Source organism: Lampetra fluviatilis, chromosome 12 (genome assembly GCF_964198595.1).
Source record: "Lampetra fluviatilis chromosome 12, kcLamFluv1.1, whole genome shotgun sequence".
Taxonomy (NCBI): Eukaryota; Metazoa; Chordata; class Hyperoartia; order Petromyzontiformes; family Petromyzontidae; genus Lampetra; species Lampetra fluviatilis.
Window position 1 is genome coordinate 8,108,311 of NC_136286.1, and position 16,737 is coordinate 8,125,047.

The window sequence follows — 16,737 nt, forward strand, 5'->3', positions numbered from 1 at the left end:
TACCTGTAAGGAATTATACATATAAACGCCTAGTTGCAATATATGCGTACAGCTTTATCTGTGATGAACACTGCACTTTCCGTCGTTTTCATGCAGGGGGCGCTGCAAACCTACACGCCCCCTGCATGAACGACGGAGGCACAGGGACAGACGTTCGATTCCGTGGGAATCGATCTGCAGACGGTGGTCTTCTCGCACGGCCAGCAGCTCTATGTTGCCTTATCTCGATCCCGCAATCCCAAACAGGTGAAAGTCCGCATCGAACCGAAACCCCCAGCAAGGCCATCTACTAAACGACGAGAGAAAATTCACACGAAATGTCGTTTTCAATGAAGTCTTCCAGATGTAAAATGATATAAGCTTTTAATGAAGAAATACAATTTTGTAATTCAAAACATAATACCATTCAAAGATGGTATTAGTTACTTAATAATGCGCTTTCAGGCTGCGCTGAGTCTGTAGCTATCACAGCGGTTGAAATTATTTGAATTCTTCTCAATTTCGATTCATTCTCTTAACTAGTCTTAGCCAGTAATAATTAGTTCTGCATAACACTTCAACGTTATCAAAATCAATTCAATGTCCTTGTTGGCAAGCATGCTCTGCCACTGCTGACAGCTGTGTTTGGAATAATTTAATGTTCCTTTGGTGTTCTTTCAGTCTTACGATAATGTTACGTCCCGTCTGTCCAATATAACATTCACTGCATGAGCAATTGCTCCAATATACACCTTCTGTTGATAACTTCGGTAATCCATCTTTAGTACAAGACACTAGTTTTTCAATTTTGTGTACCCTACCAAATCTCATTTTAATGTTTTGCTTTTGCAAAACACGGGCTAATTTATCAGGAACTCCTGAGATATATGGTATTTTAACTTTTTTAATAATCTGATCACTTTCAGCAGCATTGTTGTTCGGTCTTGGTTTGGCATTTAATGCTCTGTTAATTTGAGCATTATTGTAGCCATTCAGTCTTAGTGCTTCTTAAATATCCAGGAAGGGAAGTGTGTTGTTCACCTCCATTCCCATGGTAAACTGAATGGCTGGGTTTTGTGCATTGAGAAGATTAAAAAATGTATTAAATGTATTTTTACCATGTGGCCAGAAAACCAAAGTGCCATCGACATATCTAAACCAAAAAGATGGTTTTAATGTACTTGAGGCAAGTGCTCTTGTTTCAAAGTTTTCCATGTTCAGATTTGCTATAACAGGAGACAAAGGAGAGCCCATTGCTGCTCCTTCCTTCTGTTAAAAGAAGTCACCTCTCCATAAGAAATAAGTGTTATTTAGATGAATTGTTAAATCATCAGGACCATGAGTAATGGGATCAGTTCGCGTGGAGTAGAAACATAAAATTGTGAAATCATCAGGACGATGAGCAATGAGATTAGTTAGCGTGCAGAACAGAGATGAATTGTGAAATCATCAGGACCGTGAGTAATGGGATCAGTTTACGTGCAGGAGAAACATAAAATTGTGAAATCATCAGGACCATGAGCAATCAGATCAGTTATCGTGCAGGAAAAAGATAAAATTGTGAAATCATCAGGACCATGAGCAATCAGATCAGTTAGCGTGCAGGAAAAAGATAAAATTGTGAAATCATCAGGACAATGAGCAATGGCGACAGATTGAGGACGACTTAATCCGATATGGACCACAGCTGATGATGATGATGATTATAGGCAAACAGCTTAACCGTATTCCGTTTAGATATTTTGTCACAAATTTGACAGGTGTCGGATAACCAGCAGTGAATGGGCGAGGCACCTTCATCCACTCACCCACACACATCCCATACCCTCCCACCCCATCCACCCCCTTAACTCCTTGTCAATTAAGTGGGACACTGCTAACCTGATTTAAATGATCAACGCCTTCTGCGGACAAGTCGGTGTCTGCTTTCAGTCCTTTGTTTGAGCGCGATCTCCTGGTGTGCGTGCAGTGTTCTCCAGCTACTCCAGTTCCTTCGAACGTGTAAAACTAACCGAAGACGAATGTGTCAAACATGTCAAGAAGGAGCCTTTGAGAGAGATGACTTGTATATTATATTGATAGTCAATAAGTGTTTACACTATGAAACCTCCTATACCAGTGGCAAAATATAGTAGTAGGTTTTTACCCTTTCAACTGGTACAAAACTGACACCTTTATACAAGGGATCGTGTTTGCAATAACTACAACACAAGCAGTCAAAATACAAACAAAAAGAAACAACCCTGATAATGATAATGATATGCACTGTCCTTGAAGTTGATTGGTCCACACCCGAGACAGCTTTTCTTAGAGCCTAGTCTCCATTGGTGTTGGACCAGATGACACCAAAAGGCGTATTTGTACGCCTTATTGCAAACATGATCCCTTGTGTATAAAGGTGTCAATTTTGTACCAGTTGAAAGGGAAAAACCTACTACTAGTCAATAAGTGTGTTTTGTTGAACTGGATATCAACAATAGGTCGCGTACAAGTGGACATTCACCGATGAGATGGAGCGATGAACTCTGCTGACGTCAAGGTGCTGGGTGGATTGCATGTATGTTGAACTTCTTTTGCACCGTACGTAGCCAACCGTGCTAATCGGAGGTTCGGGGAAGGACAACAAACTAAAACACATGCGGTTCTAAAGCAATTCGTTTTCAATCTAGATTTAAAAGTGCATAGCTCTAGTGGCTTCCAAATGCTGGAAGACAGCGCGTTCCAGACGGCCGCAGAAGCGTATCTGAAAGCGCGCGATGCGGTAAACGTTTTTGTTCGATGGCCAGCCAAAAGCCGCTGCGAGGATGACCGGAGTTTACGTGATGGTTTATACTTCTTGGCGAGATCAGCATCGCTGGATCACGGGAGATGGTGACAACGGGCGGCTTTCACCCAGCAGTTGATCGAGCTTGGTCGATGATGATCTATAGTCCTACTATATTATACGTGGATTTAATGTTATCAATGTCTATGATGTACCTCCTATTTCTAAAACACAAAAGTCAAGCGGAAATCACCGAAGTGGACCATGTGCTATGTCGTGGACATTAAAGACCACGTGATATCATTCATCATTGAGTCCCTGTTTCATAGCCTAGTGTGGAAGAGTAGGCCAGACACTCTATAGGGCTCCCTCGAGTTGAAGCCCTTCCGACAGCCAGTAATTGCAAGGCTGCACCTTTACCTTTTTACCACAGCCTACATCCCTACATCTTAAAGAAATTGCGACTTCAAAATAAGACCTATCCACATGAATAGCCACTCGCGAGAAATGTCGCCACTCTTCCATTTGCCTCTTCCCCCGTGTTTCAGACGCACACATCTGAAGAAGCGCCCGGTCATCTGTTTAGACCGCAACCAGTGGCTGGGTTTCGTAGCACGGCGCCCGCTTTGTCGTCAAAAGAACGCAAATCATCCTCACGCGCCCCACGTATTGAAGGACCGTAATGCATTTCCCCCCCTCCACCCCCCGCTTCTGGACCGTGTTGGCCTCTTCCAACAATCACGCAGTACCACGCGCAAATTGAGCATGGCGGGGCTTCGGGTTTTTTGTGTTATCGTGAAAATTACTTTTGTTGTACCCTTTGCGGCTCTCGCTCGCGGAAACCTTAGCTTCCCCTCGAGTGTGTGTGGGTGTGTGGGGGGGGGGGTGTTTGTTGCTTTGGCTCCCAACCGTTTCGATTGGACATGAAAACCTTCCGCGTTAAATTAGTACGGATGCTGCGGGATTGTCGGGGGAGCCGGTGGTTGCGGCGGTTAGCGCACTGCGCCATGAACCAAGCAATGTGTGAGGTTTCAAGTGCAGAAAAGTTGATGGTCTCGTCGAATTCAATTCGGTTCAACAACTCGGTATTCAGATTGTAAATGTTGTGGCTTGGCTCTCCAACACACCCGTGTGCTGTACTCGTGACGAATTGGCCACGTCTGTTTACGTGACAGCCCTTACTAGTTGGCTGTGTCGGATGGTGGCGGGTTTTTAACAACACATTTATATATTTAAGCGATCTAATCCCCCCAAAAAAACCTCTATTATCAATTTGGCTAAATGCCATAGGTGTGACTACAGGCGGACCAGCGGTCACTTGAATGGATCTCAGAAGTAGCTCTACGGTTTTTGCTTCCATGGACTCGATTCTTTATCGCAGGACACCCGAGAGCACAATCGGAATGAAATTGAAAGGGAGAAAAACGTCGTTCAATAAAGCACTCGTGCATAAACGGTCTTGCTTTTTTTATTTAAATATATCCGAACTCTGAATCACCGCCGTTGCTGCTGATGCTGGATGGCATGCAGGGCAACATACGAGGAGACATCCGCATACGTTTGAACTGTGTACATTGTGAAACTGCACCCACATGTTGAACTGTGCCTCGAAGCACAATGGGATATAATAATGCACTGCCATAGGACGGAACTTACGTTATTCTTTCTGATCGCAATTCATTGAAAAGGGGAGCTTGACACTTCTACGTTGGCCTTGCATCGTTGGCAAACGATATGCTGAAGAGGTGTTGCTGGTCTGTGCACGGGTCTGTTTACGTCAAATGTATAGGCTGCATGTATTTGTTATGTTGCTGGAGGTGCTGTTGTTGGAGGTGATGTCGGCTATCACCAGGGTTCAGCACGAATGCACCTCTCACTCACGTTGACTCGAAAAGCAATCGCCTGAAATGTTTGTAGAATATGTGTCTTCTTGTATATATTGTTTCATCAACAGAGGACATTAATGCGGAAATTTGTATATGTTCTATACATGGAGAATGCGAATCAAAATATTTTAGAACAGGGGACATTAAAAGTAATCACAGGCACAATGCATACAACCCTCCTAACATGACCCAACTTCTCCATTCTGAAACACGTACAATTGGCACTTGGTGTTAAACCTGAACATCACCATTATCAGCCGTGATCCACAGGCAATGTCACGTGGAAAGAAACAAATGCACGACGCGAGTGAGAAGCCGTTTTACCATTTTTTTGCAATTGGTGACAAAAAAGGACATCGATTCAAATGAAGACATTTTTTTTTACCGTCTTTTTACAATTTCTGTTGACATAAATAATTTTAAGAATTAATGGGAATAATCCATAAGCCTCGCCGAAGCCGTGCCCTTTTCATTTTTTATTTGCCGTGACTCACTTTCATACCCTAAACCTTTGATTCACCACCCCTCATATGCATGCACCGCATATAAAAATTACATTGAGAACACAAATGTATGGGGCAGGCTTCCCAGCTGCCACACAGCACACCGTCATCGCCCGCAGCGCCGTGCATGCACACGGAGAGTCGCTAAGCACACGGAACAACCAGCCACACGACGTTATTACGCTACTCGAAATAAAAACTCTATCCGTTGGAACATGCACGGGGGGGGGGGCGAGGTGGGTGGTGGTGAGCACACACACACACACGCACGCACACACGCACGCACGCACACACGCACGCACGCATGCACACACGCACGCACGCACACACGCACACACACACGCACGTACGCACGCACGCACACACGCACACACGCACGCACGCACACATGCACACACGCACGCACGCACACACGCACACACACGCACGTACGCACGCACGCACGCGAGCATGCACAGGAGCAAGCAAGTGCGCATGCACACACGCACGCACATGTGCGCACGCACGTCTGTTTGTATGTATGTATGTAAGAGGGTTGAGAGTGAGGTCAGAGTAAGCGCAGGGTCACGGCAACATTTGCGTCGAAGCGAGTGTGTCTGACCCCGACGCTAATCCGGGGGACGTGACAACCGGCTTAAGAGGGTGCCTGGGGGGGGGTGGGGGCAAAGGATGGCACTTTGACAAAACGGGCAGACAGATGCCTTACCCCACTCACTCACTCACCCCTGTGCCTCACCCCACTCCCTCACTCACTCACTCCTGCGCCTCACCCCACTCCCTCATCACTCGTGCGCCTCACCCCACTCCCTCACTCACTCGTGCGCCTCACCCCACTCCCTCATCACTCGTGCGCCACACCCCACTCCCTCACTCACTCGTGCGCCTCACCCCACTCCCTCACTCACTCGTGCGCCTCACCCCACTCCCTCACTCACTCGTGCGCCTCACCCCACTCCCTCACTCACTCGTGCGCCTCACCCCACTCCCTCACTCACTCGTGCGCCTCACCCCACTCCCTCACTCACTCGTGCGCCTCACCCCACTCACTCACTCACTCGTGCGCCTCACCCCACTCCCTCACTCACTCGTGTGCCGCCCTCCCCCTCTCCCTGTCCATCAATTCTCAGTCCGACCACCCCCCCCGCCTCCGTTCAATCACGCAACATTGGCAGAGGCTGCGGTGACGACAGAGGTGGCGGTGGGACCCGCTGGCACGCGTCACAGCTTGGCGGAGTTGGTCTCGCGCGGGTAGAACTCGGCGATGGTGCTCTGCGGGATGCGCTTGAGCATCTCCTTGGGGAAGATGCGCAGCAGCTGCCAGCCGATGTCCAGCGACTCGAAGATGGTGCGGTTATCGTACGCGCCTGGGCCGAGCGAACGGAGCGAGCATGAGGGGTGGCAACGTATCGTCGTCGCCGCCATATCGATGTCGATATTCGTCGCAAAGTCAAGACGTCAAAGTGAATGCTGTTTCGAATTAGCATTGATGAAGTGCTTACTTCTTGTTTACGGCCCTGAGCCCGTTGTGGAAAATCCACATTACTTTGTTGGGAGTGAGGCTATATCTATAGGGTAACCACTGTTGACTTCCCAACAAAGTGGAACTCATCTTCTTGGTTCTTTCGGTAAAGTCACGTCGAAGGTAAATAATAAAATAATAAAAATAAAACATAATAAAATAAAATTCTCACGACGTTTCGGCCACAACACAAGCAGCCGATAGAACCAAGAATATGAATCCCTGCAGTCACGAAAACTTTAAATAGAAAAAGTGGAACTCGTTTTATATACCCTTGAGGGAGGATGGCCAAGCTCCAATTTTATAACAATGTTGAAAGTAAGTTACTTAGTAACCAGCATTGAAGATGTCATATATGATGTCCCATCACCATGACCACCTCCGTGTAATATTCTTAAAAAGTGCATAGTATGTAAACACAAAACGTTTGCTATGTATAATAATAAAAATAACCTTGATATATATCTATAGCACTTGGTTAAAATGCATTGATAAGCATGATTCATGATGCTCCACCATGACTTGTATGTCAGTTTTGTACCAGTTTAAAAGGGTAAAAACCTACTACTATATTTTGCCACTGGTAAAAGAGATCTCATAGTGTTGTATGATCATATTTCTGCACCCGGCACACCATATCCAGAAAACCTCTAACTATGGCCGTGGCAATATTGTTCCATCACTGCGAGCATCTTAGCCACCCTGATCAGGTGCTGGAGGGGAATATTTTAGACCTGTCAACATACTGTGTGTCTAATAATAGCACCACACTCATTCACTTCTGCCACTTCAAGGGTCTCATGCAGTATTAGACGTGACTGGTGTGTTCGTTTTTTTCGATTTAAAGCTTTCGTGACTGCAGGGATTCATCTTCTTGGTTATTTCGGTAAAGTCACGTAGAAGGGAAGTAATAAAATAATAAAAATAAAACATAATAAAATAATTCTCACGACGTTTCGGCCACAACGCAAGCAGCCGTCCTCAGGTGAAACCAGGTCTGTCGGGAAGACAGCGTCATTCAGACTATGTCGCCTCGACAGACCTGGTTTCAGACGCTGTCGCCTCGACAAACCTGGTTTCACCTGAGGACGGCTGCTTGCGTTGTGGCCGAAACGTCGTGAGAATTATTTTATTATGTTTTATTTTTATTATTTTATTACTTCCCTTCTACGTGACTTTACCGAAAGAACCAAGAAGATGGTGTGTTCGTCTTAATGTGTGGGTAGCGGCAGCGTAGCGGGTAGTCCGCTGCGCTACGGAGCCGGTGACCCGTGTTCGATACCCACTCGCGGAAAAGCACCAGTGACGTTGATATCTTAACTTGTCCTGGGCCTAGGTCGACGCAGCCTCAAACGGGTACCCGGTGTGGCGTGTAGACATCGCCACTTGGGAGACAAAGGTGGTCAGGCGAGGTGCTGGCCACCCACCTTCTTGTGTACCCTGCCGGCTTTCATCGATGCTGGCTAACAGTACTTGCCCCACACATCTGTTAAGGATGTAAGGGGGATCTTTGGCGCACCAAAGGTATTTGAAAGTCTGATCCGACCCTCGGTAAGTAAAACGTTTCCCTGCACCTACTTTATGGTCTAATATTAGCCTTCGCTTAAAACAGAAAGGTGCTTCTGGTGAAATGTTACCACTAAAACATAAACCCAATGGGACAACCACAAATCACAATGTGCATGATCTGGTTTCACACGAGCCTGATTCCTAGATTAAGCGAGGAGCTGATGTGTAAAAGGCACAAAAACATCAAAATGCATGCGCGATTACCAAATCATATTCAAAACAAAACAACGCAGGCTTTCTTTTTTAATTGGGATGCTTGCACGGCTGGGCTTATTTTAAGTCGGCTCTGTTCGGGTTGGTGACCGCGAAAGTACGTACACACCCGTCACACCACATCCAGTACACCTCTTGCTATGTCTATGGCTACTTACGAGTCACATGCCTACCTACTGCAGTCACAGTGAGACAGGCTCTTTATATATCCTGGAGAAATCCGATGAGCTATGAGGGCTCTCTCTCTCTCACAGATGGCTAGTACGGGCGGCTCAGTCTACCAGCGACATGGAAAATATTCGGTGGGAAATTGAGCCCAACTTGTGTGAACGTTATTATTCGCCGATGCTTTCGTTGGCGGTCGTGCACAAGCGGAATACACGCGGGAAAACAGAAACTCATAGGAGGTCACCTCACGTTGAACTAAAATACCGTTCATCCGACAGAACTGAATGCTCGTCCAGCATTCCCTTCAGACATAGCTCTGTTGCTGAGTGCTAGACAAACCGTATCCCCATCTAGTTTCATTCTACTCGTTTTGGATGTATACGTGTGTTCCTCACATTTAAACTTCTCAGATTTATCCACCTCAGGAATGTAAAGCAGTTAAATTAATCCATTGACCACTGATGTGCTATGAAGAAGAGCCATTGTCCTAAACGTCACCTATTAGGCACATTTATTTTTATTTCAAGGCCACAGTGTTATTGACGAATGTGTAGAGTATTTATCATGAATGTAAATCAGCTCGGGTGCAGGTGCTGGGTGGATTGATGCATCTCAGAACGGAGAGGAATGTCAATGGCTTGCAGAGGCCTTTATCCAGCAGGGAGCTAATGATGATTGCTGATGATGCTTGATGATGGTGTGTGTGTGTGTGGAAGCGGTAGTGTAGTGGTTAGCATGCTGCGTTACGAACCCGGCCACCCAAGTTCGATACCCGCTTATGGCCAACACCAGTGACAATTATCAGAATCGGTCATGGACCTCTCCTAGTTTGACTCAGCCTCAAATGAGTACCAGGTGCGATGTGTGAACATCGCCACTCGGGAGACAAAGGCGGCCGGGCGTGATCTTGGCCACCCACCCCCCTCGTGTGCCGTGTCGGCCTTCCTAGGTGTTTGCTAACAGCGCTTGCCCCAACAGTCTGTTAAGGCTACGCGAGGGATCTTTGTCTTTGTGCACGATGGCGAAAAGCACGAGTGTGCGGCCTCGCGTGACGCAGGTCGGGGACCGCTCTCTCACCCTGGGCGATGAAGGTCTTCTCGAACTTCTGCAAGAACTCGAGGTAGAGGAGGTCATCGGGAGTGAGCGCCTCCTCCCCCACGACGGCCTTCATGGCCTGGACGTCCTTGCCGATGGCGTAACACGCGTACTGCGCACGCACGCAAACACGGGACACACACACGGGACATACAGACGCTTTCTCGACTGCCAAATTCTGCTTATCCACCGCGTAGGTTTTTACCGTACTGCTGTACGTGTTTTAGGTTTACATGAACTGAATATTCAGGCACTGAGGAAGATCCCTGGACTTTGCATGAAACGTCGGACGTCGTGCCGAACGAGATACGGTACAAGGCGAAAGCCCATCGGAGAGCTGTTCGGCTCAAAATCGAAAAACTCAACACCAAATGATGAAGGTAATGCAGCACGCAGGCGATGATGTGAAATGAAATGTGTGCTCGTGCCTACACCGATCACGCGAGTCCCTTCTCATACCTCGCAAAGGCAGGACCACATTCTCCTGATTATAAGACGCACGTTTCCCCCAGTATTTAAGAGCAAAAGTCGGCGGTGCATCTTCTGATGCAGTAGGTGCGGTGTGTGAAACCACATTTGTGAGTCTTTATTTACACTGGGCACAAGTTTACTGTGTGCGCCACACTTTCCGGAACGTCTTATAATCTGGCAAATACGGGAATAGATATTTGCAACGACTTGACGCAACGAATTGATTTTAATCGCCAAATCGACGCACCGTCGCGCGATTATCATTCGTTTTGACACGCTGTACGGAGATGTGTGGGTGGGTCATCGTGCGAGGCTGACCAGCTGGTTTGAGACATCCGAGTGATCCTTCCTGGTCATCCCCTCCCCAATGGCCGACTTCATGAGACGAGACAGTGAGGGAAGCACGTTGATGGGAGGGTAGATCTACAAACACAATCAACATCGTCATCGTCATCGTCAATATCACCAACACCATTATACCAACTACTACTATTACCATCGTAATCATTATCATTGTGATTATTACCACCAAAGACAAATAGCCCCCATTTGGCCTCAACAGACCGTTGGGGCAAGTTCTGTTCATGAGTGCCGACACGCTACATAAGGGGGCGAGTGGGTGGCCAGCACCACGCTCGACCGCCTTTGTGGCAATGTTTACACACTGCACCAGGCACTCATTTGAGGCTGAGTAGATCTAGGGGAGGTCCAAAACCTCTTCAGATAATCGTCACTGGTGTTGGCCGTGAGCGGGAATTGAACTTGGGTCGCCGGTTCGTAGCTGCACTACCATGATCACTATCACCAACATCAACAGCAGAGGAATGATTGGATTAGTTTAAGAACCGTTTTTTAAAAATTGTTTATCAATCAAAATAAGGTCACCGAAACAAGTCACAGTGGTAGAACACTTTCTAAAATCCTCATCCTCCTTCTCCTCCCTCAACATCACCACCACCATTATCACCGCCTGACCCTGCGAACCCGTGTCTCACCTGTCTGTTGTGTAGCTGTCTGTCAACATAGATCTGCCCCTCCGTGATGTACCCAGTCAAGTCCGGGATGGGATGGGTGATGTCTTTGGAAAAAGCGGAGACAAAAGGAGGCGGACACGAGGAGCCATCACATCACATCACAAGCGACAGCAACACCTTGGCGGACACTGTGACACTGAACAAAAGGGATTCAGTGGTACGTGTCCAGGGGGGGTGTCGTTGTTGCCACACTCGGTTTGCAATCTAGAGGTCGGTTGCCAGTTCTATTAGGGCTCTCGGTGTGACAGTTAAAATAATGAAAAAGTCAATACATTCGTCAATAACACTGTGGCCTTAAGAGGAGCAAAATATATATATAATAGGTCATGTTTTTGGGGAAAAAGGGCCATCTTCACAGCACGTAAATGATGAGTAAGCTTCTTAAATCCCAATGAGCAGTATAAATGGGGTCACCGCAGTCAGTCGATGGGCAGGTCACGTGCGCGGTTGGGTAAAGTGTGGGTACTTCCACCTCTTTCGAGACGTCTGGCCAGCGTGGAAGAGTAGGCCAAAACACACACTCTCTCTGAAAGGGGCTCGCGAGATCTCCCGCTAGTGGATGCCCTTCTGCCAGTGGTCGTGAAAAAAAGACATTTCAGGGCATCACCTCTAACTCGAGCTCGCGGGCTCATTGATCAACTGTGACACTTTAAGGATTTTTATTTTTAAACTAAACTATAAACTACGCTATAATTTCCCAGGTAAGACCCACTGGGCTATACAGCTCTTTTTAAGAAGCGACCTGGCCACAAACGATAGCCCAAGGAAGTGAATTATCACGTGGAAATGTCTCGCAGTCAAACACTCTAAACGCACGGTTGATTCTAAATAGTGGGGGGAAAAACTGGAGTTGCCCGGAGAAAAATCCACGCGACCACGGGGGAGAGACGTGCAAACTTCAAATATACAGGCGTTAGGGTCGGGATCGAACCCGCGACCAGGCGAGGTAGGTAGCATCTCGCCGCCTGCTCTTGCTGATCTACGAGCTCACTTGTGCCTCTCTGGCAACAGGTGATCCCGGAGCGCCAAGGCACAGAGCAAATGTCCTTTTGTTTGGAGCTGTTAACAATAAATGATTCAGTCTGCCAGCGAAGCCTGAATAAAGAGTCAATTAGGTTCCTTTGCAAGTATGTCCAAACATATTGATGTATTGGTCAAATTAACACCTTACAAACCACAGTATAATAATATTAATAATAATACCATTATTTATCTTACAGTTCAACTCGTCGCAGCACCAGTAGCAGAAATAATACAATGAACAAATAAAAAAAAATTTGCCCTTTGCCAATACACTGCTGGATGAAGGTCTCCCCATGTCGAGTTGGTCATGGGAGTTGACCATATGTCACCATGCTGAGCTATGTGAGGACACGGATCTGTGTGATTATCGGTGCCGTGAGGTTAGAGAGCGGAATCAGCGGTGGTGGCTGCGCCAGGTGCCCTGGCAGGTAGCTTAGCATGTGAGCGTGAAGAGGAATCCCCAGGTGAGCTCGTAGATAAATGCACAGGTGAGTGTATAGATGAATGTGTTGATGAATGAATAGGTGAGTGTGGATAGCTGATCCTCTACCAGAAGTCGAACTAGGACGAGGATCAAAATTGGGCTCGGATCAGACACAAGACTATCACGATGCACTCGTGTGAGTCTGCTGTGTTTGCGCTGATTTACATTTGCTTCATTTCTGTACTCTATGTAGTATTGTAAATTACGGCGGGAGACCACTTGACGGGTAGCACACTTTATTAACACTTGTCTTGCCACAATAACACGTGTGGTCACTACAGCTCACGCTACACGTTCCACCCGGCTACACACACACAGGCATTCCAGCCCCGTAGCATCCGGGGGAACCTACAGACCCACCCCAGCTTGGGTATGGGTCACGACCACTGGGTCCCGCGGCCCGGCCCTCACACGGACGTCCGGCCCCGGGTCCCAAGGTCCCGCCTCTGAGCCACACAGGGTCCCGGTCCTTACAAGGACAGCGGGACTAGGTGTCTCAGGGCCCTATCTCTTCCTCCTCCGTCTTCCGTCTTCACTGGTCACCAACTCCCCGAGCGCCCGCGCGCACCGCCTTATATAGCCCTCCGCTCCCGAGGAGACGGAGCCTATGCGGACCGCGATGTGAGCACCCACCCTAGTCGACCAATCACCACGCGCTGCCACACGATCCCTTTTTCCAGCTTGTGTCAGCGCACACAACCAATCACCACGCGCTGCCACACGATCCATCACTGTCAGCGCGCGTCACCACTACACAGCCAATCACCACGCGCTGCCCCACGATCCCTACTGCCAGCGCATATCACCCCTACATCTATATCATTTGTTTTTCCGTTATCACTTTGGTGAACTTGGTGACCCAAATCACTCTTGCAAACGAGGCTCATCCTCCTCATCTCTTGAGTTCTCACCTGGTTCGACAAACTCAAGTTTACTTCCGTACGGGTGAATTTGCATTTGAGTGCACGGGTGACGGCACTGAGGAGTGGCGTCAGGCGAGTTCCCAAGGGACGAGGCCACAGGTGAGTTTGCAGCAGAGGTCGCAAACGGGTTTTGATTCCTTACCCGTACCCGGCCGCACCAGGGTCGCAAGCGGGTACCCGTACCCGGCCGGGTACGAGTAGCCGGGTATCGGGTAGGGTACGGGTATCGGGTACCTGATTGCGACCTCTGGAATGAAGCCATGTTGCAGGCGCGGGTGGGTTGATTCTAGGAACTTGAATTGTGAGAAGAGACAAGACGTTGGGAAATGAGTGACAAACGGTGACTCACCAATGACTCACGGCCTACCCGTACCCGGCCGGGTATGAGTAGCCGGGTATCAGGTAGGGTACAGGTATCGGGTACCTGATTGCGACCTCTGGTTTGCAGGTGAGCGCGCGTTTACCGTCGTTGGGCATGGTGAGGATGGGGATCTGGGTGATGGAGCCGTTCCTGCCCTCCACGCGGCCCGCACGCTCGTAGATGGTCGCCAGGTCGGTGTACATGTAACCGGGGAAGCCACGGCGACCCGGGACCTCCTCGCGAGCCGCCGACACCTGGGTGCGAGCGCGAGCACACACGAGTGTGCGTGTGTAAGTACGTGTGTGTGTGTGTGTGCGCGTGTGTGGGGAGCGGTAGTGTAGCGGTTAGCGCGCTGCGCTACGAACCTCACGACCTGGGTTCGATTCCCGCTTACGGCGAACACCCAGTGACGATTATCTGAACCGGTCCTGGGCCTGCCCTAGGTCGACTCAGCCTCAAATCAGCACCTGGTATGGTGTGTAAACATCGCCACTGTGGAGACAAAGGTGCCCAGGCATGGGTCGCCTTTGTTCAGCCACGCCCTCGTGTGCCCTACCGGCTTTCATAGGTGCTCGTTCATAGCACTTGCCCCAACAGTCTGTTCAAGTTATTTTGGGAATCTTTGTTTCTTGTGTGTGTACGCATATACGCAGTGGTGGGAACAAGCATGTAGTGGTTATTGCACTGTGCTAAGAACCCCAACTCCCCGAGTTAAGATTCCCACTGGCTACCAGAAATAGTAGCGGAGAGAATATATGAACTGGTCCTGGGTGTTAACTCAGCCTTAAATGAGTACCCGGTGCGGCATGTAAGCATCAGCACTGGGGAGACAAAGGCGGCCGGGTATCATGTTGGCCACCCCTTGTGTGCCATGCCGGCCCTCATAGACGCTCACTGACAGCACGTGTCCCAACAGCCTGTTTAGGGCTGCAAGGGGGATCGTTATCTATTACAGGGCACGGCAGTAGTGCACAGTGGTGTGTGTGCGTGGATGTGTCTGTCTACGGGAGTGCTGGGCGGTACTGCGTGCAGACGCGTGCGTGCGTGTACGGGAATGCCGAGCGGTGGCGAGTGGTGGTGCGTGCGTGCGAGCGAGCACAGGTTCGGCTCACCTCACGCAGCGCCTCGGCGTAGCTGCTCATGTCGGTGAGGATGACGAGCACGTGCTTCTCGCACTGGTACGCGAGGAACTCGGCCGTGGTGAGCGCCAGGCGCGGCGTGATGATGCGCTCAATCCTGGGGAGCCGCGAGCGTCACGGCCCATCCACGCGGGGCAGAGACATGTCGACACTTTGTTAGATTACTGGGGCGCAGCGGTGGTGAGTGGCGTCATGGGGGCGAGATGTACCCTACCTCGCCTCGTATACAGGAGGGCGCCCGTATATTTGGAATTTGCGTGTTCACACCCGTGGTCGCGTGGATTTTTCTCCGGGTCCTCCGGTTTTTCCCTTCCACAATTAGAATCAACGTCACGCGTTCAGAGTGTTTGGCCGCTGTACATTTTCACACGATAAGCCACTTTGTCGTCGCCAGGTCGCTTCTGAAAAAGAGCTACAAAGCTCAGTGGGCCTTGCTTGGTAAAAGTAAAAAAAGTTTAGTTTAGTTCGTGCACTCCACTATTAAGGCATCAAGTAACTATACTATACATATACTAAATAAATCCTGGAATGTTCGTTCAGCACCTACACTGCCTTCATATACGCAGCACGTAAAATCAATCTGGCTGCTTAATTATCACTACGTGTGCAATGGGTGCTTCATGTGGACGTTATTGGTTAATCGATCAATATCGATCCTCAAGGAAAATGATACGAGCAATCCAATCGTGTGTATAAGAGTCACTGATTTCTGGTTTGCCGACATGACATGTAAATCATATGCTCATTTTGGATGTAAGCTAACGTATAAAACTATGCAATAATGGCAGGCTATTATGGATCGAATCTTTAATCAAACCGTGATCCTGAATGACGACAACTAATAGAATGACCATGATGAGGGGAGGGGAGTTAAACCTCATACCCCAATAACGCGTGGTGCTTTGCAGTGTTGGTGCTGAACGCGAGCCAGACAAGGCACCTGCGAGTTGAGAATGCCACTCGGCTTGCAAACGCAGCCACCAGAGGAGGCTTGGAAGGGAAACATTTGTTCGTAAAAAAAATATAACCATCTTCTTGGTTCTTTCGGTAAAGTCACGTAGAAGGGAAATAATAAAATAATAAAAATAAAACATAATAAAATAATTCTCACGACGTTTCGGCCACAACGCACGCAGCCGTCCTCAGGTGAAGACCAGGTCTGTCGGGAGACAGCGTCTGAATGACGGCTGCTTGCGTTGTGGCCGAAACGTCGTGAGAATAATTTTATTATGTTTTATTTTTATTATTTTATTTTTTCCCTTCTACGTGACTTTACCGAAAGAACCAAGAAGATGAATCCCTGCAGTCATGAAAGCTTTAAATCGAAAAATATAACCAATTATACTTTCACATTGTTGCCTTTCCAGTCTGCTCGAATGATAAAGATTACCCCCCAAACACGAACAAACACTAATGAGACGCAAATGAACATTGCACGCATTATGAACGTATCCGCTCATCAGTAAAAACACCAAATTGTTTGCGTGAAGGGAAATGACTCGAGGGTTTCTGCGGGGATGTGGCCGCGTTGTTTGTGGCGTCGGTCCTGCTCGCGTCCGCGGCGTTCGTCACTTTGCGCTCCGCGTGGCTCAAGGACGATCGCAAA

At 48.5% G+C, this 16,737-nt stretch overlaps 1 protein-coding gene across 1 annotated transcript in view; it reads right to left on the minus strand.

The window, feature by feature from the left end:
- Window positions 1–6,278: 6,278 nt before the first annotated feature.
- The window catches only part of ATP6V1B2 (ATPase H+ transporting V1 subunit B2), a 40,003-nt gene continuing 29,544 nt past the window's right edge, over window positions 6,279–16,737 (minus strand). The window contains exons 9-14 of the mRNA XM_078861567.1: window positions 15,105–15,228; window positions 14,096–14,246; window positions 11,163–11,245; window positions 10,486–10,590; window positions 9,679–9,808; window positions 6,279–6,496 (exon numbers count right to left, since the gene is read on the minus strand). Coding sequence (XP_078717693.1) covers window positions 6,351–6,496; window positions 9,679–9,808; window positions 10,486–10,590; window positions 11,163–11,245; window positions 14,096–14,246; window positions 15,105–15,228 — 739 coding nt within the window. The 3' untranslated portion in view covers window positions 6,279–6,350. The remainder of the gene's footprint in view (window positions 6,497–9,678; window positions 9,809–10,485; window positions 10,591–11,162; window positions 11,246–14,095; window positions 14,247–15,104; window positions 15,229–16,737) is intronic.